At 42.3% G+C, this 27,496-nt stretch overlaps 1 protein-coding gene across 3 annotated transcripts in view; it reads right to left on the bottom strand.

Moving 5' to 3' along the window:
• LOC140718514 (tumor necrosis factor receptor superfamily member 5-like) overlaps positions 1-27,496 on the bottom strand; it is a 60,173-nt gene that overhangs the window by 8,272 nt on the left and 24,405 nt on the right. For 2 of the 3 annotated variants that reach the window (XM_073032461.1, XM_073032463.1), the window contains 5 exons: positions 20,117-20,242; positions 9,532-9,675; positions 7,805-7,898; positions 3,554-3,732; positions 709-734 (listed from right to left, as the gene is read on the bottom strand). In XM_073032461.1, coding sequence (XP_072888562.1) covers positions 709-734; positions 3,554-3,732; positions 7,805-7,898; positions 9,532-9,675; positions 20,117-20,242 — 569 coding nt within the window. Of the gene's footprint in view, positions 1-708; positions 735-3,553; positions 3,733-4,091; positions 7,262-7,804; positions 7,899-9,531; positions 9,676-20,116; positions 20,243-27,496 lie in introns of those variants that run through there. The other variant, XM_073032462.1, reaches the window with a different exon arrangement.

Here is a 27,496-nt window from a genome sequence, read left to right on the forward strand (position 1 = left end):
CCTTCTCTCTATAACATTTGATGTCCTTACTAATCAAGAACCTATCAACTTTCATTTTAAATATCCTCAATGACTTGCCTCTACAGATTACCCTCTGGCTAAAGAAGTTTCTCCTCATCTCTGTTAAAGGGATGTCCCACTGTTCTGAGGCTATGCCCTCTGCTCTTAGACTCCCCAATTACAGTATAGGAAATATCCTCTCCACATCCACTATATCTGGGCCTTTCAATATTCAGTAGGCTTCAATGAGATCTCCCCTCATTCTTCTAAACCCCAATAAGCACAGGACCAGAGTCATCAAATTAGCCTCACATTTTAACATTCCTGGATGTTTTCTGAGATTTGGGGACCAAAACTACTCAGAATCTTCCAATGAGATGGAAAATAAGTCAACCATGGTGAACAGTGAAGCAGACTCAATGGGCTGAATGGCCTAATTCTTCCCTTAGTCTCAAGGCCTTACTAGTAACCTCGGTACTTAAACACTTAACGCTTCAGATGCCATCAGCTGATATTACCGTTAAACATGCTTTGCAACTGGTGAAATTATGTATTGTTTCAAGATAAAAATAATGTGCATGGAAAACATAACAGGACATTAGTTAAATTAAATTGCAGTCTTTACATTATGATGTCAATTTTAATTCTGCAGTCATTGCAATTTAATACACGTGCCTTTTAAATATTGGAGAGATATTATGTACTTACCCTGAGGCTTTGAATGTTCTGATTATCTATCAAAAACAAAAACACAAGAAGTACTGTGAAATTATTTCTAGTAGTGATGAGACAGCCAGCAGAGGAGAGGATAACACCCTGACACAATGGTGCCAAGATAACAACCTGTCCCTCAATGTCCAAAGAACAAAATAGCTGATTGTGGATTACAGGAGGAACAGAGACAGGCTCGCCCTGATCAACATCAATGGGACTATAGTTGAGAGAGTGAGTAGTTTCAAGCTCCTCGGTATACACATCAATGAAGATCTCACCTGGACTGTACACACTGCTGTGTGGCAAAAAAAAAAGCACAATAGCACCTCTTTCACCTCAGATGAACAAAGAAGTTCGGCATGGGTAACCAAATCCTCAAGGCCTTCTACAGGGGCACCATTGAGAGTATCCTGACTGGCTGTATCACCACCAGGTACGGGAACTGCACCAACCTCGATTGCTAGGCACTGCAGAGAGTGGTACGGACAGCCCAGCGCATCTATGGGTGCAAACTTCCCTCCACTGAGGACATTTACAGCAGCAGGTACGTAAAGAAGGCTGGGAATCTCATTGGGGACACCAGTCACCCCAACCATAGACTGTTTCGGCTGCTTCCATCTGACAAACACTACTGCAGCATTAAAGCCAGGGCCAACAGGTTACGGGACAGCTTCATTCTACCAGCCATTAGACTTATAAATTCATGTCTGTACATTGCAACAGTCATTACACAATGATTTTTACTCCCTCATATTGTGGGACGGATATAGATTTAAGTAAATTCAAATTGATTTATCATATTTCTACTTTGTTTTGCCATATTTTTAAAAGAAATTAATGGGAGTTTAAGTCACAAATCATATTCTAGTGTCAATCTACAAGAACGGTGTGTGGGAGGTTGTTTTACCAAAGTGACCTCACCAACGGTTGCCATCACAACGGTTATGTTTGGCTCATGTCAGTTTGATGGATGATTCTACCACTGCCCAATGGGACCCATTTAAAAATGGACAGCTATGTTCTGATCACATTAATACTGTGATATACAAAATATTTGTGAGGTTTCCACAGTCTGCAATATCTGAAGTCTGAACGCAGAGCCAGAGTAGCAGGGCCCAACAGGCCTAAACAGCCAGTGCTGTTAAGATTGATGGGTGTTCACCTTCATGGACTCTCTCCATGTTCTTCTTGGTATGGGGCTTGTGCACAACATTTCCATCTCATCCTACTCCTTTTCTCCATATGCATCAAAATTAAAGGCTGATGAATCAGAGCAGGAATGCTATCCCAATGAATGTACTGGGAATGATATTCTGAAGAATTTAATAGGAGTGTTGACAAAAATACTGGCAAATTAAGACAGTGAGTTGAAAGTAAATTTATTATCATAGTACATCTATACTAACCTGAGATTCATTTTCTTGCAGTCATTCACAGTGGAACAAAGAAATACAATAGAATCAGTGACAAACTATGGCACTGATATTTGTAATAATAAATCACATATATCAGCAGGATCACAGAGGTAAATCTGTTGGAGAACGTCAAAGTAAGAAAAATTCCAGGAGGAAATTCCAGAGATTAGAGGACCGGTGGATGCTAAGTTCAGAGATGATCAGGAATTTTGAGATTGCAAGATTGTATAAGGTTGAAGGGAAGGAATAGCAGTTGTCCAAGGCCAGGGAAGGACTTGGAAAATGAATACTGTACTAATATTTAAAAGCTGAAGAGCACTTGTAGCAGGAGCTACTGGTAATCAGCAAGTAGGGCGGTGGAACAGTTGTTTAAGTAGCAAAGAGGTGACTGAGGATTTCAGCAGAGGATGGGTTTGTAGATAGCTTGGAGATAGCGTCGGGATTTAGAGGTTCAGTAGGGATGAGGGAGAATGAAGAGTCAGGGGCATGAGCCGGTTTTCCGAGTTTAGGTTGGAAAGCTCTACGGTCAAAAGTCAGTGATCCAGAGGTTGGGTCAGATCAGGTTCGACAGCTACTAATACCCAAGTTGCTAAATTTCAAGTTGGAAGCATGTATGGGCTGGAGTTATGAGGGCCGGTGAACCCTTCACCATTCTCCTCCCCCCCCCCCCCCCCACCTCCACCTCCGAACGTCTGTGATCGAAAGTCAACAATCACGGAAATTGGGTCCGTTGAGGCCCAAAGGTCAAACTTGTGATTATCAAGTCCTGGGGTTGATATCAAGAGGTCAGTGTTCTGGAGACTGAAGCTGAAGATCGAAGTCCAGAGGTCTGCAGACAGTGAGTCCTGGCCAGAGATTGAAGGTTGAGGCCTGATGTCTGCAAGTCTGGGAGTTTGAGCCAGAGTTTGGAGATTGGGAGTCTGATATCTGTGTGTTTGAGAGACCAGAGCCAAACCAAGATCTGTAGACCAGGAGCTGACCTGTCCTGGGGTTGGAGGTCTGTTTGTATTATGAGTGGGAGGTTGGGAAAGCAGCTTGTTTGGCTGTTGTTGTCTTATTTTGTTCGGTAGTTGTTTCTGCTTGTGTTGCTCTGTAGAGTGTGTTATGTTGCTGTTGTGCTGATCGTGGTGGGCAAGCTGTGCTGGCCTTGGAATGTGTGGCGACTCTTGCAGGCTGCCCCCAGCACACCCTTGGGTGTGTCAGTTGTTAACGCAAACATGCATTTCATTGTATGTTTCAATGTACACGTGATAAATAAAGAAGTAAATCGGCATCAGAATCTGAAAAAAAAACAAGAGCTATGTAGAAGGGAAGAGTTAGATTGATCTTAGAGTAGGTTAAAATGTCGACACATCATGGGCTGAAGGGCCTGTACTGTGCTGTAATATTCTATGTTCTATGCACACAGTAGTTCATTCACATACCTGTTTCAGGTCTGTTTTTGTTCCACAAAACATATGCCACGATACCACCAAGAATTACAAGCAAAATAACGACCACAACGGAAACAAAAACTTTCCAGTTGAACGCGGACACTTTTTCACATTTCACGTCAGCTTCAGCACTCCCTGGTTCAACCTGTTTAAATTTGGCCATTTCACATCTGGGTAAGACATAAAAAAACATGTATCCATACAAGCACCTGCAATAGTTGCTCTAAGTTTAATTACAATAAATGTTACGATTATCTGTTATTGAAATCCCAGTCAATCAGAAAAAATTTCAACAGCCAATGATCTACAGTAGTGGTCACCAACCCATCGATCGCGATTGACTAGTCAACCTTTGAGGCTTTCCCAGTAGATAACGACTGCTGAGAGGTTGTTTCTGGGTTGCGGGGGTTTAGTTCCATTCTTTCTGCCCAGTGCGCATACGTGTAGCTCCCACCCCCCCCCCCCCCCCGGAACTACACTGTGTAATTCAATGGTCCCCAACCTCTGGGCCGGGAGAAAACAATATGAGTCAGCTGCACCTTTCTCCATTCCCTGTCAGCCCACTGTTGAACTTGAACGCACTCAAGGTCATCAGTCGCCTAAACACAGTGATACACTCACGCCGGGGATCACCGGTTGGCCTCGGGCGGCTGGCGGGAAGTGCCGTTGCTACTGGCCTGGAGCACTGCCTCTAAACCTGTCTAGCACACTGAATGTTCGTGGGGAACCCGGTGCTAAAATATTTGCAGACAGCCTCATTCGGGCTCAGCGTTTCATAAGTAGCAGAGCAGCTACCTCGCTGTGATCTACTGAAACAAACTTTTGTCAGCCGATAGATACTATGAATCTGCACATGCACATGAATCTGCAGATGTTGAAAATATTCAGCAAAATGCTGCAGGAACTCAGTGCGTCAGGCAGGGAATAAACAGTTGATATTTTGAGCCCAGACCCTTCATCCAGACTGCAAATGAAGTGGGCAGAATCCAAAAGAAGAAGGTCGGGGAGGGCAGGAGTACATGTTAGCAAATGATAGTTGAGATCAGGCGAGGGGGAAGGTGGTTCCCTACGCTTCCCCTTTCTTCAATGATCCATTGTCCTCTCCTATTAGATTCCTTCTCCTTCAGCCCTTTACTTTTTCCACCTATCATCCCCCAGCTTCTTACATCATACTCTCCCCTCCCACCTTTGTATTCTGACTTCTGCCCCATTCCTTTCTAGTCCAGATGAAGGATCTCATTCCCAAAATATTGACTGTTTATTCCCCTTCATAGATGCTGCTTAATCTGCTGAGTTCCTCCCACATTTTGTGTGTTGCTCAACAATTCAACACATTTTTTTTGCTGTAGATTATGTTTGTAAAAATATACTTAAGGATTTTTTGTAATTCAGTTTACAAAGTTATGTGTAAACTATGATTATACTTGAGTTATGCAGAGAATGTATGATATACGTATGTTTTCATTTTCAGGTTTTTTTAGAAATACCTAAAGTGGACATTCATCACCTGAACTGAAACATACGTACACTCAGTGGCTACTTTATTAGGTACACCTTCATATAAATACAACTGCAAAGAAAGCATGACAGAGCCTCTTCTTCCTCAGGAGTCTGCAGAGTTTCAGCGTGTCATCAAAAACCTTGGTAAACTTCTGCAGATGTGTGGTGGAGAGTGTGCTGACCGGCTGAATTCCAGCCTGGTATGGGAATACCAGTGCCGTTGAGTGGAAAATCCTACAAAAGGTAGAGGACTCGGTCCAGTACATCACGAGTAAAACCCTCCCAACAATTCAGCACATCCACATGAAACGTTGTCATAGAAAAGCAGCATCCACCATCAAAGATCCTCACCATCCAGGCAGAAAGTATAAGAGCCTCAGGGCTCACACCACAATGTTCAACAACAGTTACCACCCCTCAACCATCAGGCTCTTGGACAGAAGAGGATAGTTACACTCAGTTAAGGACTCTTTTATCTTGTTACGTCATGCTCATTATTTATTGGTATTTATTTATATCTACAGTGGCAGATTACAGTTCCTGATGTTCACAGTTAGTTACAGTTACAGTCTGTAGATTTGCTCAGTATGCCCACAAAAGAATTTCGGGGTTGTATGTGGTGACATATATGTACTCTTACAATAAATTTTACTTTGAACTTTGAACTGCATCTGTACACCTGCTCGTTAATTCAAATATCTAATCAGCCAATCATGCGGCAGCAACTGAATGCCTAAAAGCATGCAGACATGGTCAAGAGGTTCAGTTGCCGTTCAGACCAAACCTCAGAATGGGGAAGAATGATGAAGAAATGTCACCCAAGTGACTTTCACCATGGAGTGATTGTTGGTATCAGGCGGGGTGATTTGAACATCTCAGAAATTGTCAATCTCTTGGGATTTTCATGCAAATCAGTCTCTAGAGTTCACAGAGAATAGTGTGAAAAACAAAAAAAAAATCACCTGAGTGGCAGTTCTGTGGGCAAAAAACATCTTGTGAGAGAGATCAGAGGAGAAAGGCCAGACTGGTTCACGCTGACAGAAACTCAATTAACCATGTTTTACTACAGTGATGTGCAGGGGAGCATCGCTGAATAATCAACACATCCAACCTTGAAGTAGATCGGGTAGAGCCGCAGAAAACCATGACCATACTCTCAGTGGTGTCGTCATTAGGCAAAGAGGTACTGGAATAAAGTGGCCACTGAGTGTCTATGACAAGTACAATGTAAAACTTACTTGCAACAGCATCACAGGCACGGAGCATCAGAGACACCACATTTACAATAAAAAACATCAATTAAGCACATTCCACACAGGGTTTACTGGAATGAACACAATTAGTACAAAGACAGATCAGCATTGTTTCTGTAGTGTGGTTACATAAGGATGAAGAAAAGTACTTCTCATCTTTTGCAGACCTGTAAGGAACTCCACACTCTCCAAATTAAATGAGTCTGCTAATTTTTTTCATCTGGGAGTTGCTGCCTAAGTGCAAAAGCTCCCAGTTATTCCTGAAATGAGAGACTTACATTTGGGGTACAGAAAGGAAGATCCAGACAATGAGACAATTCACTGAAAGATCTCCCACCCAGGACAAGGCAAAAGGAGGGAAATACTTTCCAAATGTACATCAATGGGCCAGGCAGTTTCTTTAATTCCCTCTAATTAAAGAAGTGAGAAACATAGAAGAGTGTTTTCAACCAAGTTCTATCTTGTTAACAGTACATTAGTGCAAATGATTAATTGTTTCTGAAAGGCAGATTGTGAAAGATTCAAGATTGAGGTTGGGGCAACTTGGGATCAATTCCTGAGCTGACAGTTAGGAGTTTGTACGATCTTCTCGTGACTGCTGAGGTTTCCTCCGAGTGCTCTGGTTTCTTCCCACAGTCCAAAGATGTATCGGTTGGTAGGTTCATCGGTCATTACAAGTTGTCCTGTGATTAGGCTGGGATTAAATAGGAAACCGTTGGGCAGCGCAGCTCAAAGGGCCAGAAGGGTCTACTCCACGCTGTACTTCAGTAAATAAATAAAAATGGCTTATTGTCATTCTTTAGTGCACAAATGTGAAGGAGGTCTTTTTTTCTCCAGTCCTGCTGAAGGGTCTCGGCCTGAAACATCGCATATACTCTTTTCTATAGATGCTATCTGGCCTGCTGAGTTTCTCCAGCATTTTGTGTGTTGCTTAGAGTTCCAGCATCTGCAGATTTTCTCGTTTGTGAAAAGAGAACAAAATGATTGTTACTCCAGATTCGAAGTAGCTTGAAAAAAAAACAACAGGCATAAATTCTGCCTCAATGCCTTATGGTCATGTGGTAGGTTTTGGGGAGAATTGGGTTGCAGGGGATAATAAATCAGCCATGACTGACTGGAAGAGCAGACTTGATAGACCGATTTATCTAATTCTCCTCTTACGTTCTTAAAGAACATAATAAAGAAATAAAAACACAATAAATATAAAAGCAATCCTACAAAACACACAGACTGATTATACGTACATAAAGTGATGCTGGGTGACGTGTATGTAGTAGTGTGGGGAGTGGTGGGTTGGGTTAATGTGGGGAGGTGTTGATCAGACTGACAGCTTGGGGGAAATAACTGTTCTTGAGTCTAGTGGTCCTGGCATGGTCACTGTGTCGCCTCTTCCCTGGTGGTTTGGGGCAAAAAGAAAGGAGGTATTGAGAAAAATCAACAAGAGGTGGTACTTTCTGGACATGGACACCGTGGAGTCTGAGGTACTTACACTGTCCAGTTCTTACACTCTTCAGTTGTTGAAGCTTCACTTGAAAATGTTCCGTCAGGACATTTCTCACACACTGTATCTTTGAAAGGTGTTCCTGAAACACACAATTAATGTTATTGTGGGTAACTTATAAAGCTGTAATACCAGTGTCAGAGATATCTTGTTACTTCTTTCCACATTCCTCTTCAAATAGTTAAATAAATGTGCAATTCCACTTTCAACTGTTATGAAGTTGTCACCTGCAGCATGTTGAAAATATCAAAGAATCCACTTCACTGAGTAGTTCTCAGTGTTTAAGAACAGAATTTTTGAACCCGTTTTAACATCCACAAATACCGTCAGTCAATTACTAGGGTCTACAAATATACCCATGCTTCTCGGTCACACCACTGTACAAATAACACTCCCAACTCCGAGCAGCACAGGAGAGGAATAAATTATCGTGTATTCCTTTCCTCATGGTGGATTAGTGTGTGGGCCTCTGTCAGCTGAAGAATTTGCTCAGACTTAGGAATAGCAGCATGAGAAGAGGCCAGATAAAGCACTACCAAAATACTAATGATATCAGAGATGAGGAGGAATTTGTTTAGCCAGAGGGTGGTAAATCCATGGAATTCATTGTCACAGATGACTCTGGAGGCCAAGTCATTGGGTATATTTAATAGGTCTTTGTTTAGTAAGGGCATTGAAAGCTACAGGGAGAAGGCAGGAGAATGGGATAATAAATCAACCATGATGGAATAGTGGAGCAGACCCGCTCGGCCAAATGGCCTAATTCTGCTCTTACCTCTTATGTCTTATGGTCTTACATCAAGCTGTTTAACAAAGAACTGGAGCAGAACCTCAGACTTTCTGTGGTCAGGAGCACGCAGTCATGCAATAAGATGGGCAATAGAGGCTGAAGGTTGGTTCCCTAAGGTTGTTATAGCCAGGGGTGGTAATGGGGACAAACTCCCACTACCTATTAAATGCTCCCAATGCTGTGTGAACCAAAAAGCCTCTGAAAACCAAGTCTAGCTCCTGGCCTTCACGTGTGATTTAGTTACTAAAACTAGCAGAACTGTTTCTACTAACAGAAGGTGCAAAGGCAGGTTATAGGCAATTTAAATCCAGTCGCTTAGAGCAGATGGCGCTAGTCAGCCAAGACTGGCAGCTAATCTAGGAGAAGGAAAACTCTGATCTCAAGCTTCCACTGCTTTGTGACCATACCCAGTCATGGGGAAGGCCTCGGGAGTAAATCCAGTGCTGGAGCACTTAGGGCAGTCCAACGTTAAGTTCAATGCTGACTGGCAACTCCTGTGATGCTGCTGGTACCAAACTGTATCAGTCTCTGCCGTTCCTTTAGATTCATCAGATGCATGGAGATGTGGAGCTTGCTACATGGACAACAGCTTGCTCTCCATGTTGTACTGCCCAGGCTTGTATACCTAGACAGCTAGGACACAATATCCATGGTCAACTCTGATCGACTGAGGCTTCAGGCTCGGTGGCTAAAACTCAAGACTGGCCAATAGTGGGTAAAATGGGAAGTGGGATGAATTAGCTTCTTAAAATACAAATCCAAAGACCATTCCAGTTACACTCAAAGAACTAACAGCAAGCTGCCGTTGCCAGTAGGGGGCCTCAGGCAGCCATCCTCAGAGCAAACTCCAGTTGGTGCCAGTGATTTCAATTTCCCCTGTCCTGCCCAGGGCACAGCACTTAGTAATGACACTCCATCAACCTACCTTTCTCTTTAACTCCTTTACCAGGTGGGCATGCTTTGTGCTTTCTGGCCATCTGACAGCCGTCAATGCAATAATACCCTTCCCTGGGCTCACATATCGTATTGCGACTGGAAGTACAATCCTGTTTAACTTGAAGTCCCAACTCTGTAAATACAAAAACATTTATGAGATCCACGATGAATTAAAGTATACTGCTTTCTGTCTGAAGTTAGACAGAAGACTAAATCAGGATTTGGCTGCTAAATCCCTTGTGTCTGTGCCACCATTCAAAAAGATCTTGTAGCTCAAAACCTCTCTCTTGTAATTAGCTCATATCCCTCAAAATCTAAAAATATATCACACTTGGTCTTAAACACACACAGCTGGTGAGCCTCTCAAAGTAGCTGTGCTCTTACTCTGAGACTGTGACCCCATGTTCCTGATAATCCCAGCCAGGGAAAATATTATTCCTGTTAATCCCACTAAGAATTTTTAAAGTGTTGTGTGATCATCTCTCATGCTTCTTCTAAACTCCAGAACAAGGTTTCCCAACCAAGCATCCATGGGCCCCTCAGTTAATAATAGGGGTCTATGGCATAAAAAAGGTTGGGTTGTAGAGTCTACAATAATATGATCCAGTTAATCTTTCCTTATGAGACAATTCCTTATCCCAGGAATTCTTCTTGTCCTCCTCTATCAAAAATATGTCCATCTTTAGGCCAAGATACCAGACGTGTACACAACATCCAGGTACAATCCCATTAGAGCTCTGCAAGCACACCATTCTGCCATTATTAATCAAAGTGGATAAAGAACTTAATATTCCATCTACCATATGTCACCCATTCACTTATCCTGTCCATATTCTCCCATGAACTCACATTGCAACCTGCTTTGTATCAGTAGCAAACTTAACAAATCACTCAAAAAGCAAAAATTGCAGATGTTGGAAAATTGAAATAGGAATTGCTATAAATATTAAGCAGCTGCATAACAACAAATTTCAAGATGTATGCCAGTGATAATAAACCTGATTCTGATCCTCAGAATGAGCTGATCTGTTGCGTGAGAGTCAATCCCGTCCTATTACTGCTTCCTGTTACCATTTCCTTTTAACAGGTTCTAACATTTCCTGATTGACTCATTCTGTGCTACCTGGTCTCTGTGACAACCAGTGCACCCACTACATCTATAGACAACTCTTTAAAACAGTAATGTGGAATGTAGGTCATCAGATCCTAATGATTTGTTGGTTATCAGTGTCATTAATTTCTCCACTGCTATGTTTCATTAATCTATTTCAGCTCCCTATTCACCCCAGACGAACATTCATCACTATTACTGGGAGTTTTCTGTGTTTTCCTCTCTGAAAGCAGGTACAGAATATCAATTTCTCTAACACTTCCATATTCACCAATATATCGTGTCTCAAGGATCACAAAGATTGACGTTATTCACCATCTATATTTACACTGCTGTGGTGTGTTGGGTCAACATGTAAGAAAAAGGCATGCACATGAACCAGATTATCATTTGCCATTTTATGTTATTTTCTGCTTCTGACTGTATTGGTCTAGTATTCTGCTTGCCTTTTTCTTGTCAATTTCTCAATCATTCTCCGTTAAATCTGATAAGAGAATCTAATCTTCACAGCTTTCAGGCAACAGTATAAGTCCATTCCTTACACATTATAATCAATTTAAATGGCTGACATAAAAATGGGGGAATTGTGGATGGTGAAGTAGGTTGTTAAAGGATACAATAAGATATAGATCAGCTGGAAAAAAATGGCAGATGGAGTTTAATCCAAGCAATTCTCAGGCGTTGCACTTTGGGAGGTCAGAATCATATTTGTAACATTGGCATGTCTTGAAATATGTTGTCTTGTGGCAATAGTACAGTACAATACATAAAAAATACTATAAATTACCATAAGAATATACAAAAACTAAATAAATAGTATATCAAGAGAACAAAACAGTGAGGTAGCATTCATGCATTCATCAACCATTCATAAATTTAATGGCCAAGGGGAAGAAGCTGTCCCTAAAATGTACGTCAATGGAAAGGGGGAAAGTATGCAGTAAAAGGCAGGATACTTAAGAGCAATTACCAATAGATGGATATTGAGGTGGAAGTCCACAGGTCCCCGAAAATGACCACGCAGGTAGATAGGATGGTAAAGAAGGCCATATGGCATGCTTGCCTTAATCAGTTAAGGCATCGAGCACAACAGTCATAAAGTCATGTTGTACACATAAAAAAACATTTGTGAAGCCATATTTGGAATATAGTGTGGAATTCTGAATCCCACATTACAGGCAGTATGTGGAAGATTTGGAGAAGGTCCAGAAGAGGTTCATCACAATGCTGCCTGGATTGGAGAATCATATCTACAGTGCCTATAAAAAGTATTCACCCCCCTTGGAAGTTTTCATGTTTTTACAACATTGAATCTCAGTGGATTTAATTTGGCTATTTTACACTGATCAACAGAAGAAGACGCTTTTGTGTCAAAGTGAAAACAGATCTCTACAAAGTGACCTAAATTAATTACAAATATAAAGCACAAAATAATTGCGTAAGTATTCACCCCGTTCAAGTCAGTATTTAGTGGATACTCCTTTGGCAGCAACTGCAGCCTTGAGTCTGTATGGATTGGTCTCTATCAGCTTTACATATCTGGACATTGCATTTTTCCCCATTCTTCTTTACAAAACTGCTCAAGCTCTGTCAGATTGCAGGAGGATTGTGAGTGAACAGCTTTTTTGAAGTACCAGCCACAAATTCTCAATTGGATTGTGGGCTGGACTCTGACTTGGCCACTTCAGGACATTAAATTTGTTCTTTTTACGCCTTTCCGGTGTAGCTTTGGCTTTATGTTTCAGGTCATTGTCTTGCTGAAAACAATTCTTCTCCTAAGTTGCAGTTCTCCTGCAGACTGCAGCAGCTTTTCCTACAGGATTTCCCTGTATTTTGCTGCATTCATTTTACCCTCTACTTTCACAAGCCTTCCAGGGCCTGCAGCAGTGAAGCATTCCCACTGCATGATGCAGCCACCACCATGCTTCACAGTAGGGGGGTTTGTTTTTGATGATGTGCGGTGTTAGGCTTACGCCAAACATAGCGTTTAGTCTGATGGCCAAAAAGCTCAATTTTGGTTTCATCAGACCATAGAACCTTTTTCCAGCTGACTTCAAAGTCTCCCACGTCTTCTGGCAAACTCTAACCGAGATTTCATGTGAGCTTTTGTTTCCAACAATGGCTTTCTCTTTGCCACTCTCCCATAAAGCTGCGATTGGTGAAGAACCTGGGCAACAGTTGTTGAATGCGCAGTCTCTCGTATCTCAGCCACTGAAGCTTGTAACTCCTCCAAGGTTGTCACACATCTCTTGGTGGCCTCCCTCACTCGTCCCCTTCTTGTACAGTCACTCAGCTCTAGGCAGATTTACAGCTCTGCCATATTCTTTCCATTCCATAGATTGTCTTAACTGTACTCCAAGGGATATTAGGTGACTTGGAAATTTTCTTGCATCTATCTCCTGACTTATGCTTTTCAAGAACTTTTTTGCAAAGTTGCATGGAGTGTTCTTGTGTCTTCATGGTGTAGTTTTTGCCAGGATACTGACTCACCAACATCTGGACCTTCCAGATACAGGTGTGTTTTTACTACAATCAATTGAAACACTTTGACTGCACACAGGTCTCCATTTAACTAATTATGTGACTTCTAAAACCAATAGGTAGCACCAGTGACGATCTGGTGTGTCATATTAAATGGGGGTGAATACTTATGCAATCAATTATTTTGTGTTTTATATTTGTAATTAATTTAGATCACTTTGTAGAGATCTGTTTTCATTTTGACAGTAAAGAGTCTTTTTCTGTTGATCAGTGTCAAAAAAGCCACATTAAATCCACTGAGATTCAGTATTGAAAAATAATAAAAATATGAAAACTTCCCGGGGGGGGGGGGTTGAATACTTTTTATAGGCACTGTTTAAGAAGAAGTTGGACAAACTTGGGATTGTTTTCCCTGGAATACTTAATACTCAGTGGAGATGTGATAGAGGTTTATAAAATTATGAGACACATAGATAGGGCATATAGTCTAATCCGGAGTGTCTGTACATAACAAAATGATAAGCAGTGGTAGTTGGGGATGTGGAGGGAAGGCGAGTGGGTAAAGGTGTTGATCAACCTTACTGCTTTTTGAGTCTGGTGGTCCTGGTGTGGATGCTATGTAGCCTCCTCCCTGATGGGAGTGGGACTAACAGTCCATGAGTAGGGTGGGTGGGATCCTTCATGTTACTGGCTCTTTCCTTGCACCTTTGTGTATTTATATCCTTGTTGGTGAACAGACTGGTGCCAGTGATGCATTGGGCAGTTTTGACTACCTGTTGTAAAGTCTTCCCGTCCACGACAGTGCTGTTTCCATGCCATGCAGTGATGCAGTTTGTTACGATGCTCTCTACTGTGCATACAGGCAGTCCCCGAGTTACGAACGTCCGACTTACGGACAACTCATACTTATGAACCGAGGAAGAAGAACACCGTCCGACATTTTAAGTCAGATCGCGACGCCGTCTGCCATTTTAAGTCATTGCCGTTGACACAGTGTTGAGTGTTTAACTTTGTATTTGGCTTAAATTTTTCTTAGTAAGATTCACCCTGACCCCCCTCCCCTGTTCCGGTCGGCTGGTGGCGCAGTCAGATCAGCACCGGGCTAGAGAACGGAGGTTCCTCAGTTCGATTTAGTGACAGATCACTCCCGTGCCGGGTTGATGTTGATTCAGTGACTCCCGTACCATCCATGCCGGGTTGATGTTGAGCTCGCAACTCGACCTCGTAAAAAAAACCACTGACACCACCAGTTTAAATTCCCACACGGAATATTGTGGAGGATCTAATACCCAAACCCAGCACAGACCCCACTTGTACCATTTAACCTGTCTCAGTGTGGTGCATATTAGGACCCGGGGAATTCAGTGTGGTGGTCCTAACCCAGCGGACTTCGGGAGCTGGCGCAGGTCGGGACCTGCCGCCCGCAGTGTTTCTGCTCCATTGATGGGAAGTGATTGCGATTGTAAATAAAATGGAAATAATAGTGTTTGGAAAGAGGTGAAACGCCATGGGTCATTGGAAAAGTGTTAGGCTACAGTCGGTCAACAATTGGAACAATTTTAAAGGATAATGGATAAAGTGAAAATAATGGAGCACGTGAAAGGTGCTGCCCCGATGAAAGCTACAATTATTACTAAGCAACGCAGTGGTTTAATTATTGGAATACATACGTTTCTTAAGTGTTTTATATGCTTAGAAAGGTAAAATATATACTATATACTAAGACAAACATTTGACTTACTGAAGCTAAATAATACCGGATGTACTTGGTCCGACTTCCGTACAAATCCGACTTAAAGACGGACTCAGGAACGGAACTCGTACGTAACCCGGGGACTGCCTGTATATAGAATGATATGAGTATGGCTGTGCAAAGTCCAGCTGTCTTCAGAGGATTGATAAGAGCAGAGTGGTAGATGTCGCCTACAAAGACTTTAATAAAGCTTTTGATCAGGTCCTGTATGGTAAGATGGTACAGAAGGCCAGAACATATAGGATTTGGGTGAAGAACCCAAACAGATATAAAACTGACTGGGGAATATTGTTTTCCAGATTAGAGGCCTGCGCGCAGTGGGGCATGAAAGTGATTGTTGCTGGGTATCATGCATATTAAAGATACGAATGAAAATGCAGGCGGCACCACTGGTAAGTTCGCAGTCGATATCAAAACTGGGACGGGTGGCGAACACTGAAGAGGGATCGTCTAAGTTTACAACAGGACATAGAACAACTGGGAAGATGGGAAGGGGATAGCAGATGGAATTTAACTTGGACAACTGGAAAGTGGTGGACTTTGTGAAGTTGAAACAAGGCTTACACAGTGAATGGTAGGGCTTTGAGGAATCCTGTTGAAGAGAGAAACCTGGGGGAATACAAGTACACAGTTTCTTGAAAACGAGAACACAGATAAACAGGGTGCTGAAGAAAGCTGAGGCTTCAAGTGCAAGAGTTGAGATGCTGTGTTACAGTCGTACAAAATAGTAGACAGACTGCACTTGGAATACTGAATGCAGTTCTAGTTACCAGACACTAGGAAGAATATAATTATGCTGGAGATGGCACAGGAAACATTTACAAGGGTGTGACCTTGATGGGAAGGCTTAAGTTATCAGATAAGATTGGAGAGGCTAGGTCTGTTTTCTTTGGAGCGAAGAAGGCTGACAGCCGAATAATATAGATATATGGAGGCACTAATGCACAGATTTTTAAAAAAAGCTGCAGAGAGTTGTAAACTCAGCCAATTCCATCATGGGCACTAGCCTTCACAGCATTAGACATATCTTCAAAAGGCGGTAGCTCAAAAAGGCAGCATCCACCTTTAAGGATCCCTATCACTCAGGACATACCCTCTTCTCATTACTACCACCAGGAAGAAGGTACAGGAGCCTGAAGAGCTTCACTCAAATGTTTTAGAAGCAGCTTCTTCACCTCTAATTGCTGAGTGGTCTATGAACTCATGAACTCTACCTTACTTTTTTTGCTCTCTTTTTGTAGTACTTTGTTTTTATTTCTTATTGCAATGCATAGGATTTGTTTTAATGCAATGCGCTATTCTTCTGCTGCAAAGCAACAAATTCCATGATACATATCAGCGATAGTTGATAGGGTAGATAGCCAGTGTCTCCTTTCTCTGGTAAGAGTATCTAAAACTAAAGAGCATGTGTATATTTGCATGAGGGAGGTGGTTGTGGGGGCAGGAACAGTAACAACATTTAAGAGGAATCTGAACATATTTGAATGAACAAGTATGTATGGATATGAAATTAATGCATGTAAATGGAACTTGATTGGCATGATGGCCAGCATAGACCATGTGCTGTACAACTCTATGACTCTAAATGTATGTCAAGGCTATGCCTTCCTGCCAGCAGTGACTGGTCAATATATCAAGATGGCTTTTTGCAAGAGTAAGACCTGTTTCATTGATGAAAAAGAGGTTTTGGCACCTGGGAAAGGAGAAACGTTCTTTCCTGTATAGAAGTTTAACTCCTAATCTTTGGACTGGAATGTTGACTTCTAGTACCACTGTTTTCCTAGAGTTAACTATTCGAAATGACAGCAGTTGTAATTCCACTGGAGATGTTGAAATTCATTGTTGTGTAAAATGAGTTATTTCCTCAGAGAACAACCAAGTTTTACTAATCATTTCTCTGAAATTATACCGTTTAATACAGGGGCCACCAGCCTTTCTTGCAACATGGACTGGTTTAATATTGACAATATTCTTGCTGACCGGCCGATGGGGGGTGGGGAGTGTTAATCACGACCGGAATATAGGTGATAAGTCAATTATAAGTCACTTGTAAGCAGCTAATACACTCAATTTCATTTCTAATAGGGTTTATCTATTGAATTTGATATTAAAAACACCGCATATTTTCCTCGTATGAATTTAGTGATAAGTCACTTATAAGTCAATAGAATCATAACTTTTTAAGTAACGTTTGGATATTAAACACACAGCGCATATTTTCCTCGTTTAAACATATAAAATCATTGCAACACACCAATATCGCTGAATCAGTGGGAGCCCTGGGCTTCTTTCCCTGCAACAAGACGGTCCCATCGAAGGGTGATGGGAGACAGCAATACTTGAACAGGGTTCCTTATGTCCAGTCTATTTCACAATTTAGTTTTTGTTGCATTCATTGCAGAAAACCCCACTTCTCAGAGATATGATGTTGGAAATGGAAGCAACGTTTTCAGTGCTTTTGTGGCTGTCTCAGGATATTCAGCCTTGACTTTGATCCAGAATGCTGGCAGAGATGTTATGTCAAACATACTTTTCAGCCCACCGTCATTTGCAAGCTCGAGGAGTTGATCTTCTTCCCACGCTGACATGGATGATTCACCAGGGACATTCACAAATGGGTCACGGACCCATTCCTTTGCACACCTTGGATCATTTGCGGTTGGGAAGTAACACGCGAATTCTGTTGACAGCAAAGATAGGTGATTGCACACCAGCTGTGAGAAGGACGGTGCAGCCTCAGTCTCTCCCAAAATCCCAGCTAATGTTGGGAACATGTCAAATATGCCCCTGTCCTCTCGCCGTCCCCACAGTTCCAGTTTGGCTTTGAAAGCAGACACTTTACCTGCCAACTTGAAGACAGTTGTCATTCTCCCCTGAAGTGACAAATTGAGTTCATTGAGCAGGTTGAAGATGTCACACAGATAAGTGAGTTTTATATCCATTCCTCATCACTGAAGTGTGCTGCCAGTGGTGATTTTTTTCTGAAAGAAATCTCTGCAGCGGCTCTCTTAACTCAAAAACCCTGGCCAGGGCTCTCCCCCTTGATAGCCACCTGACTTCAGTGAAGAAGAGAAGGCGTTTGTGCTCTGCATCCATTTCCTCGCACAGCTGCTCAAACAGACGTGAGTTAAGGGCTTTTGCTTTGATGTGATTGATAACTTCAACAACGTCACTCAATAGGCTGTTAAGATCGGGTGACATTTTTCGGCTAGCCAGCATTTCCCTTTGTATGACACAGTGTGTAGACTGGCATTCAGGAGCAACCTCTTTGACTCGGGTGGTGAAACCAGACAGCCATCCAGTCATAGCTGCATATTCCAACCCAGAATGACCAGTCCAGTTTGCCTGACATGTAGTCATTCAAAGACTTGAATAGTTCTACCCTAGTTGTGTTAGTTGGCAGCGGCAGTGCACACAACGTATCGTCGTGCACATCGTCTTGAGATATATATCGCACATAAACCAGCAGTACTGTCTTGTTGTTGACTTCGGTAGACTCATCAACCTGGATAGCATAGCATGGTGACTCATTAAGCTGTTCCAATAGCTGTGCTTCGATGTCCTCCACTATGTTATCGATTCTCCTTGAAACTGTGGTAGCTGAAAGAGAAACCTGTGCCATCTTGTTAGCTGCAGCTTCTCCCAACAGTTCACGGCACATGTCCCTGGCAGCAGGTAGAATCAATTCTTCACCAACAGTGAAAGGCTTCTTAGCCTTAGCGATACGGCTAGCCACAAAGTACGATGCTCTCAGAGCAGCAGCATTTGTGGAAGCGGTGGCTCTCAGCACTTGCCTCTGTCCCGATTGCTCACGTTTTCTTCTGCTTAAAAAACTCAATGGGTTTGTCTTTAAGTGCAGGGTGCTTGGACTCAAGGTGCCGAAGCAGTTTTGAGGGCTTCATTGCCTCATTAGACAGCTTGTCCCCACATATCACACACAGGGGGCTTGGAGCGTGCGAGTCACCGGTCACATTAAAGCCATATTTTATGTACGACTCATCGTATTTCCTGTTGAAGGAAGCTTTCTTTTTTTTGTAGTCTTGGCCTCAGCTGTCTCTGCGTTATCATTATCATTAGGCCTTTTATGTCCCCTACCACCTCTTCCAAAGAAACTCTCAAGTGACATTTGTTTTTTACTCATCGAGTAGTTGTAGGTTAATGACCGACTGATGCCCTCGAGTGGGTAATGACCTCGTGTGCATTCAAGTTCAACAGTGGGCGTGATGGAATGAGGAAAGGTGCAGCTGACTCATATCACCAAATCATATCGTTTCCTCGTGGCCTGAATCCGGTCCGCAGCTCGGTGGTTGGGGACCACTGATGTATTGGGCTGAAATTGCACTATCCTCAATAACATCAATGAGCTGCTGCAACCTCAACTATTGTCTCCATATATTGCATTCACTACTTCTGGAGATCATTCTTTGCTTTGTGCACTCAAAGTCATTCCATGTTGCCATCATTGACTGCTGCCCCATCTCAGATTGAGTTGTTCGTTGAATTATTACCCAGGTCACACAAAGCCAAACTAAAGGAGAGAAATTTCAGCCAATTTTCCTTCAACCTGTAGGAGGAAGAGGCATGGGTTGAAGATTTCTCAAGTACAGGCATTCATGTCCATGCAGAGATCTTCCTGGCAACTCCCACTGCCAAGAGTATGTCTGTAGTCCAGAAAAGGTGCAGTGGCTCCCTTGTACAAAGATCATGCCTCCTGCTAGTTCTGTTTTCCACCACCTTGCCCAGCTCCTAGTAACTCTTGTGAGCACTCTCCCAACTCCATATTCTTAGTGTATTCATTCTTTAGGTGAAGGCTCACCTGTAGCCTGATCAATGCTGCTTATATTAGGCAATATGCCCTTTTGACAACTGGTTTCATGGCTCAACTCAGCTGGGCTAAAATATGACAGATCAAAACATGTCAACTTTCACAAAAACAGGGTGACAAGAGATGCTGTTTTAAAATCCCGGAAAGAAAGTGAAGCAACTTCTGCCCCGGGATATTTTCACTGAGATTTAAGCTCATCATAATTTGTCCTACAGCAAGAATCTGATGGCAGAAAATGGCACATCAGGTTTGAAGTTAAGCTCAGGTTTTCACTACGATGCAGTCATGACATTGTTTGGTACAATAGCAGCAAGTGGTGTCAGTAATACTTTGTAAATGAATTTCAGAAAACCCTGATGGGTTGATAAAATCAGCATAACTTCAATCAATATTATAATAAATACCTGCATCGCATATTTTACACTTAAAACATTTCTCTAGTCCATTTGGATGCTCCATATACTCTCCACTTGTACAGGGATTACATGTTGTGCCCGTCATCAAGGTGCAGTGTTTGGATACTCTAAAGCCTGCAATAAAACAAAAATCTGCATTGGAAAAGTGACAAGGAATCACAATGCTTATTCTGCTCTCAAAGAATCAATTCGAATGCATTTTTGCCAAAAAAAAACGCTACCTGAGAACCATTATTACTTCTGAGCAGAAATAGTATTTCAGCGATGCCATGTATTCAGAGACGCTGTATGCATAAGCACTATCATGGATACACCCTATTTTTTGCAGCCCCCTGGAATTGTGGATGACTTGGTTAAGCTCCAGCTCTGTGGTTCCGAGGTGGACGATAAGGCTAATGTAAACCTCAGAGACTCAGCCTCAACTCTGGCAGGATGTTTGTAATTGGGCAGGTGGGTACACGGGTTGACGGCTGATGTGTTCAATCTTCCAATGACAGTGTGTTCTTAATTCATGAACATGAGGCTCTGCATGCACACTTCAATATTCCTTCCCCATATCGAGCAAATTCAAATCTGGGATGCCCATTAATCAGTAAGTCTTCACAATTTTATAACAAGCTTCTTTTATCCCTCAGCCATCAGACCCCTGAACCAGAGTGGCTAACTACACTCACTCCAATACTAAATTGATTCCACAACTTATGACTTCCCTTTCAAAGACTCTGTAAATCACATTCTCAATATTTATTATTTAGATTTTTTCTTTTTTGTTGTATTTGCACAATTTGTTGTCTCTTGCACATTGGTTGTCTGTGTGTAATTTTTTATTGATTCTATTGGGTTTCTTTGTACTGTGAATGCCTGCAAGAAAATGTATCTCAGGGTCGTATATGGTGACATATGTGTACTTTGATAATAAATTTTCTTTGAACTTTTTTGTCTGTCCACCTGGTAAATGCTTACTGTCACTTAACTCAAAACAATTTGTTTCAGGTCCTGCAAATAATATGGCCATCCATCAGGCCTAGGAAAGGAAGCTGATGTTGGTTTGCTTATTTGGAGGGAATGCAGAGACTTGTCTTGCTATGATTTTCTTGCTGCATATCGTCCATGCCACAGAAACATACAGGGGTGCAGTGAACCACTGCTACCCTGTGGAGCATGAGCTTTGTGATAGATGTGTGGTCTTGATCTTCAAACACTCCCTTCCTCAGATTACCCAGGTACACTGGAGGAGATAGTGAATATCACTACTGATAAGTGGATTCTGGTTAATTGGGTCATCAGATAACCAGGGCAGCCATTTATTTGGGACAGCCTTCAAAAGACAAAAACAAATCAAGAAAATAGCCAGGATTCCCTTTGTTTATTTGGGACACTATGCTGCTTAATTGGGACATGAGACCATCAGTCACATGCACTTGTGTAGCCATTAGACACTACACGGTGCAGACAGATGTGTGTGCTTGTGTTATGTTATGCATTTGGAACAACAGACGCTGATTCAAAAAGAAGAGATGTTTTTGATCATTTTGTACTTGAGTTCCTTGCCAAGATGCCATGAGAAGATTTGACACCAGCTGAAAAAATTACCCTAATAGACGGAATTGAAAGCTATCCGCCATACACCACTCAGCTGGCAGAAGTAACTGATGTGCCGAAATGCTGATGAGACAGGCCTTTTTTTAATCGTGCCACAGCAGATGGTTTCCTTTGATACAAACATGCAACACTATCAGGGTCAAAGAAAGCAAAGGATTGCAAAGCTGTGTTGCATTGTTCAAATATGTCAGGAACTGATTTAAAAAAACTGTTGATTACTGGGGAAAAGCATTAAACCTCAGAGCTTTAAGAGGCGAAGAACGGATAGTTTACCAATTGGGTTCTATGCTAATAAGAATGCGTGGATGACTTACGAAATTTTTAAGAAATGACTAATGAATTGGGATACAGAGCTACAAGCAAAATTCCTCTGCTTGTTGACAATCATACTGCACACTCTAATGTAGAATATTTGAGAAATATTCTTCTGGAATTTCTGTCTGCCAAGATAATATTCTTGGTGCAGCCAATGGATATAGGTATCAGGAAATTTATTGTTGGCTAACGACATTACTTCATGCAGGAAGGCAATGAAGTCAGTCCATTATCTGCACTAGGTCTGTGGACTGACTTTGTTCATTTAAAGTCAATCAAAAGAACACACCAGTATACACTCGATGAATTCCTCTACTGGTAACTATTACAAACAAATGCACAGTTTCTTTGTACTGTAGCGGTGTGCTACACGCAGCGCTGAAATAATGACACGGAGTCGGTAAACTGCAGTTAAAGAAGATTTTATTCGAACTTCACAGCCTTGCTTTAAAGCCTCCCTGATCCCGCCTTCCCCGGGCGCGGATGCTGTAAGGGGCACGTACTCACAATCCCCCACAGGCTTTTCCCTTTGTTGGTGAAGCAGACCTGGTGCCCTTTTGGGACTGGCCTTTGTGCCGGCGCGCTGGCTATTTGTGAGCCAGTTCGAGTGCGCTAGGAAGTGGGTCGCCACAGTACTGTAGTAATGTTGGTAGTTCTAATTTGTTCTATATTTCATTTAAATACAGGCAGTCCCTGGGTTATGAACGAGTTCCGTTCCTGAGTCTGTCTTTTAAGTCAGATTTGTACGTAAGTCGGAACAAGTACATCTGGTATTATTTAGCGTCAGTTAGTGAAATGTTTTTCTTAGTATATAGTATATGTATATAAATATATGTATATAGTATATAGTCTATGCATATAAAGCACTTAAGAAACATATATCTACTTTCATTTTTCACTGAGAGATGGCACCCCACAAAACAACACCAGCCGAAGTTTGAGTTACTGTAATATGAGGAAATAACGTTCTCAAGCCACATATGGTAACTAATAGCAAATTCCATAGAAATTCTTAACTTATGGAAGTTTAATTTATGCTCATTTCTCAATCATTCAAATGTTAATTGGTGCTGATATGGTAATTTTTTTTACTTCCTGTGTCCTTTTTAGCTCTCTCACTCAAGCTGTTCTTTCCCAATTTTTGCTTTTCACTGTGCTGCTGCTGCCTGTAGCTATTCTTTGAAAAGCACTGGTCTGACTCAGAAATCCCAAAAATCTACAAGCAGTGAGGGGTTAATGCAAAATGCTGGAAAAACTCAGCAGGTCAGGCAGCATCAACGGAGAGGAATAAACAGTCGATGTTTTGGACTGAGACCCAAATAGATAACTTGACTTGAAACATCAACTGTTTATTCTTCTCCATTGATGCTGCCTGGCCTGCTGAGTTCACCCAGCATTGTGTGTGTTTCTCTGGATTCCTAGCATCTGTATCAAGGGTTAATGCATCATGTGCACTTTCATGGCACAAGCTAATAGGATTGTTGTGGCCAATTTTAGGATTATCCAGTTCAATCACCAGTGTGGCTCAGTGAGGATTCTACACTCTCTTCAGTTTTTGAGCACTGTTTATTTTGTCCTGCACATAGCATAGTAGGAACCGTAGTAAATCAGATTGTCCGGGTGCAACAGTTCTCCATTCAAAGACTGTAGAATCTTGGCAAACATGTTAACAGTGACCAGGGTGCTCAAAGCCGGTGCCCCCCAGCTATGTGGAGTACTTCACCATGTCTTCAACCTGAGCCTGAGTGGCATTGACCTCCCACATCATGAAGACCCCGGAGAGACTTGTTCTAGAGCAGCTCCAGCCTATGGTTAGGCCACACTTAGACCCCCTCCAGTTCACCTACCAGCCCCGACTAGGAGTTGAGGATGCCATCGTCTACCTGCTGAACCGTGTCTATGCCCACCTGGACAAGCCAATGAGCACTGTGAGGGTCATGTTTTTTGACTTCTCCAGTGCGTTCAACACCATCCACCCTGCTCTGCTGGGTGAGAAGCTGACAGTGATGCAGGTGGATGCTTCCCTGGTGTCATGGATTATTGATTACCTGACTGGCAGACCACAGTACGTACGCTTGCAACACTGTGTGTCAGACAGAGTGGTCAGCAGCACTGGGGCTCCACAGAGGACTGTCCTGTCTCCCTTTCTCTTCACCATCTACACCTCGGACTTCAACTACTGCACAGAGTCTCGCCATCTTCAGAAGTTTTCTGATGACTCTGCCATAGTTGGATGCATCAGCAAGGGGGATGAGGCTGAGTACAGGGCTACAGTGGGAAACTTTGTCACATGGTGTGAGCAGAACCATCTGCAGCTTAATGTGAAAAAGACTAAGGAGCTGGTAGTGGACCTGAGGAGGGCTAAGGCACCGGTGACCCCTGTTTCCATCCAAGGGGTCGGTGTGGACATGGTGGAGGATTACAAATACCTGGGGATACAAATTGACAATAAACTGGACTGGTCAAAGAACACTGAGGCTGTCTACAAGAAGGGTCAGAGCCATCTCTACTTCCTGAGGAGATTGAGGTCCTTTAGCATCTGCCGGACGATGCTGAGGATGTTCTATGAGTCTGTGGTGGCCAGTGCTCTCATGTTTGCTGTTGAGTGCTGGGGCAGCAGGCTGAGGGTAGCAGACACCAACAGAATCAACAAACTCATTCGTAAGGCCATTGATGCTGTGGGGGTGGAACTGGACTCTCTGACGGTGGTGTCTGAAAAGAGGATGCTGTCCAAGTTGCGTGCCATATTGGACAATGACTCCCATCCACTCCATAAAGTACTGGTTAGGCACAGGAGTACATTCAGCCAGAGACTCATTCCACCGAGATGTAACAATGAGCGTCATAGGAAGTCATTCCTGCCTGTGGCCATCAAACTTTACAACTCCTCCCTCGGAAGGTCAGACACCCTGAGCCAATAGGCTGGTCCTGGACTTGGCATAATTTACTTATTACTTAATTATTTATGGTTTTATATTGCTATATTTCTACACTATCCTTGGTTGGTGCGACTGTAATGAAACTCAGTTTCCCTCGGGATCAATAAAGTATGTCTGTCTGTATCTTCCACATAATTCAGTTTAATCTACAATATATCTGAAAATTAATTTTCAAAAATATATATTGGCAAGATTTTGCAAATTTATGAATAGAAAGAAAAACAAAATTGAAATTACCACAAATAAAAGCTATTATGGTTGGAACTCTGGTTCAGCATTCTGTAGTCTGGCAAATCGCGAAGTGTGGCATATTTTAAATCTGACACTATTAGTTTGCAAAGCAGCTATGAAGACACTTGTATTATTCAGATGTCTCCCCTTTCCTTTTCAGTCCTGAAGAAGGGTCTTGAGCCAACATGTTCCATAGATGCTGCCTGAAGTGCTGATTTTCTCCAGTATTTTATCTATGTCACTGGAATTATCATTTTATATTTAATTAGCAAAATATTTCTCTATTAGCAATATGTGAGATACACAATTCATGTTGAAAATTAAACATAAAGTGTGTGAGGAACTACCCTAGTTTACCAGGGGCAATATTCTGTAGACTGGCAGTTCACAGCAGGCACGCACTTAAGGAATTTGCTTAGAAAACTGATATAGCAATCTCTTATCAATACTTGCTACTGTCAGTTCACAGTGGGAAGCAAATTATGGGATGTACTTGGTCTATGATTTTCACACATACAGTGAAAAACTGTTTCACTTGCCATGCAGGTAGATCATTCTAAAACAAATACTTTCAGGCAGTACAAAGCAAAATGCAGTAACAGAATGGAAAATACAGTTTTACCGATACAGTTACAGAGAATGTACAGTGTAGATAGGTGCAAGGGCCATGACAAGTTAGACTGAGAGATTCAGGAGGTCATTTTCATCGTACAATATGTTCAAGACTTTTAAAGAAGTGGGATTCAAGCTATCCTTGAACCTGCTGGCGTGTGTTTTCAAACTTCTGTATCTTCTGCCCAATGGAAGGTGGAAGCAGAAAAGATGTCCAGGGTGGGAGTAGTCCTTGATCATGTTGGTTGCTTGTCCAAGGCATTGGGAAGAGTAAGGAGAATTCATGAAGGGAAGGCTGGTTCTTATGATGGACTGAGCCGTGCCCTCAACTCTGTGTAGCATCTCGTGGTCTTGGCAGAGCAGTAGCCACGCCAAGCTGCTTACATTGATAAAAATTAGTCAAAGGAGACTGCCAAATTTCCTTAGCCTTCTGAGGAAGTAGAAATGTTGGTATGTTTTCTTGGCCATAGATTGAACATGCTACAGGTGGTATTTACATCAGGAATTTTAAGCTCTCAATCATCTCCACCTCAGCATCACAAATACATCCAGGAGCATGTACTCCAGGAAATGAGCAGCCCCTTTGTTCTGCTGCCATTGAGGAAAAGGTTCTTGTATTAACACCATGCCACTTCGCTCCCTGTATCCTTCTGGTACTCCACCTCATCATGTTTGAAATTGAGTTCACTACAGCGGTAACATCTATAAACTTTTACATGGAGTTAGATCACAGTCTGAACAAGTCGTGAGTGTATAGGGAGCAAAGTAAGTAAATTGGAAACACAGCCTTGTGATTCAAAGATGCAAAGTACGCTTATTATCAAAGTATGTATGCAGTGTGCAACCCTGATATTCGTCTCCTCAAGACAGCAATGAAACAAAGAAAACCACAGAACTGGATCAAAAAAAAACAGCAAACCCCTCCTCCCCCACACAAAACAAAACAAATCAATTCACGCAACCGAAAGCAAAAAGAAAAATGTGAAAAAACACAGAATAAAAAAAAACAAAATCGAAAGAGTCCAGGTATAATTCTGTTCAAGGATTTCAAAATACATTTATTATCACTGTATAATTTATAAAACCTTGCAATTTCTCTGCTTATAAGCAGTCACAAAGCAGGAAAGCCAAAAGAACTCAATTTTAAAAAAGACCAACACCCAATCGATAGAGAAAGGGGGGGAGAAAACTCAAATCATGCAAAGAATAAAAGCAAGCAACAGCATTCCTAACCGAATTCAGTCCATTGACCCGAATCCTGGAGCAGCCAGAGTAGGCCCATAGCCTCGGTCTCAAGTTAATCATTTCGTGGGGCAAGACTCTGCGAAGCTGACAAGTCAGCACCATGGAGAGAGGAGTGAACATCGCGGAACAGTGAGCAGAATTGGCCCGACACCGTGCCCTTACAATCCACCTGGGCTGGAGTTTAAATACTGTATCATGCCACATATTAGGACACAGGCCCCAGGTACTCTCTGGGCCAAGATCTCACCACCCAGCCAAAGAACATTCTTGACCTTTCCAAATTGGCTCAGCACTTGGATCAATCCAACCTCACTCCTGGTTCAGCTGGGCAGGCTACAAAACTCCTCCGCCACAACTCCTCTCTGAATTGCTCTCTTCAACTCCATCTCCGACTCCGACACTGTTCTGATCATGTTACGCTCCA

Source organism: Hemitrygon akajei, chromosome 29 (assembly GCF_048418815.1).
Source record: "Hemitrygon akajei chromosome 29, sHemAka1.3, whole genome shotgun sequence".
Taxonomy (NCBI): Eukaryota; Metazoa; Chordata; class Chondrichthyes; order Myliobatiformes; family Dasyatidae; genus Hemitrygon; species Hemitrygon akajei.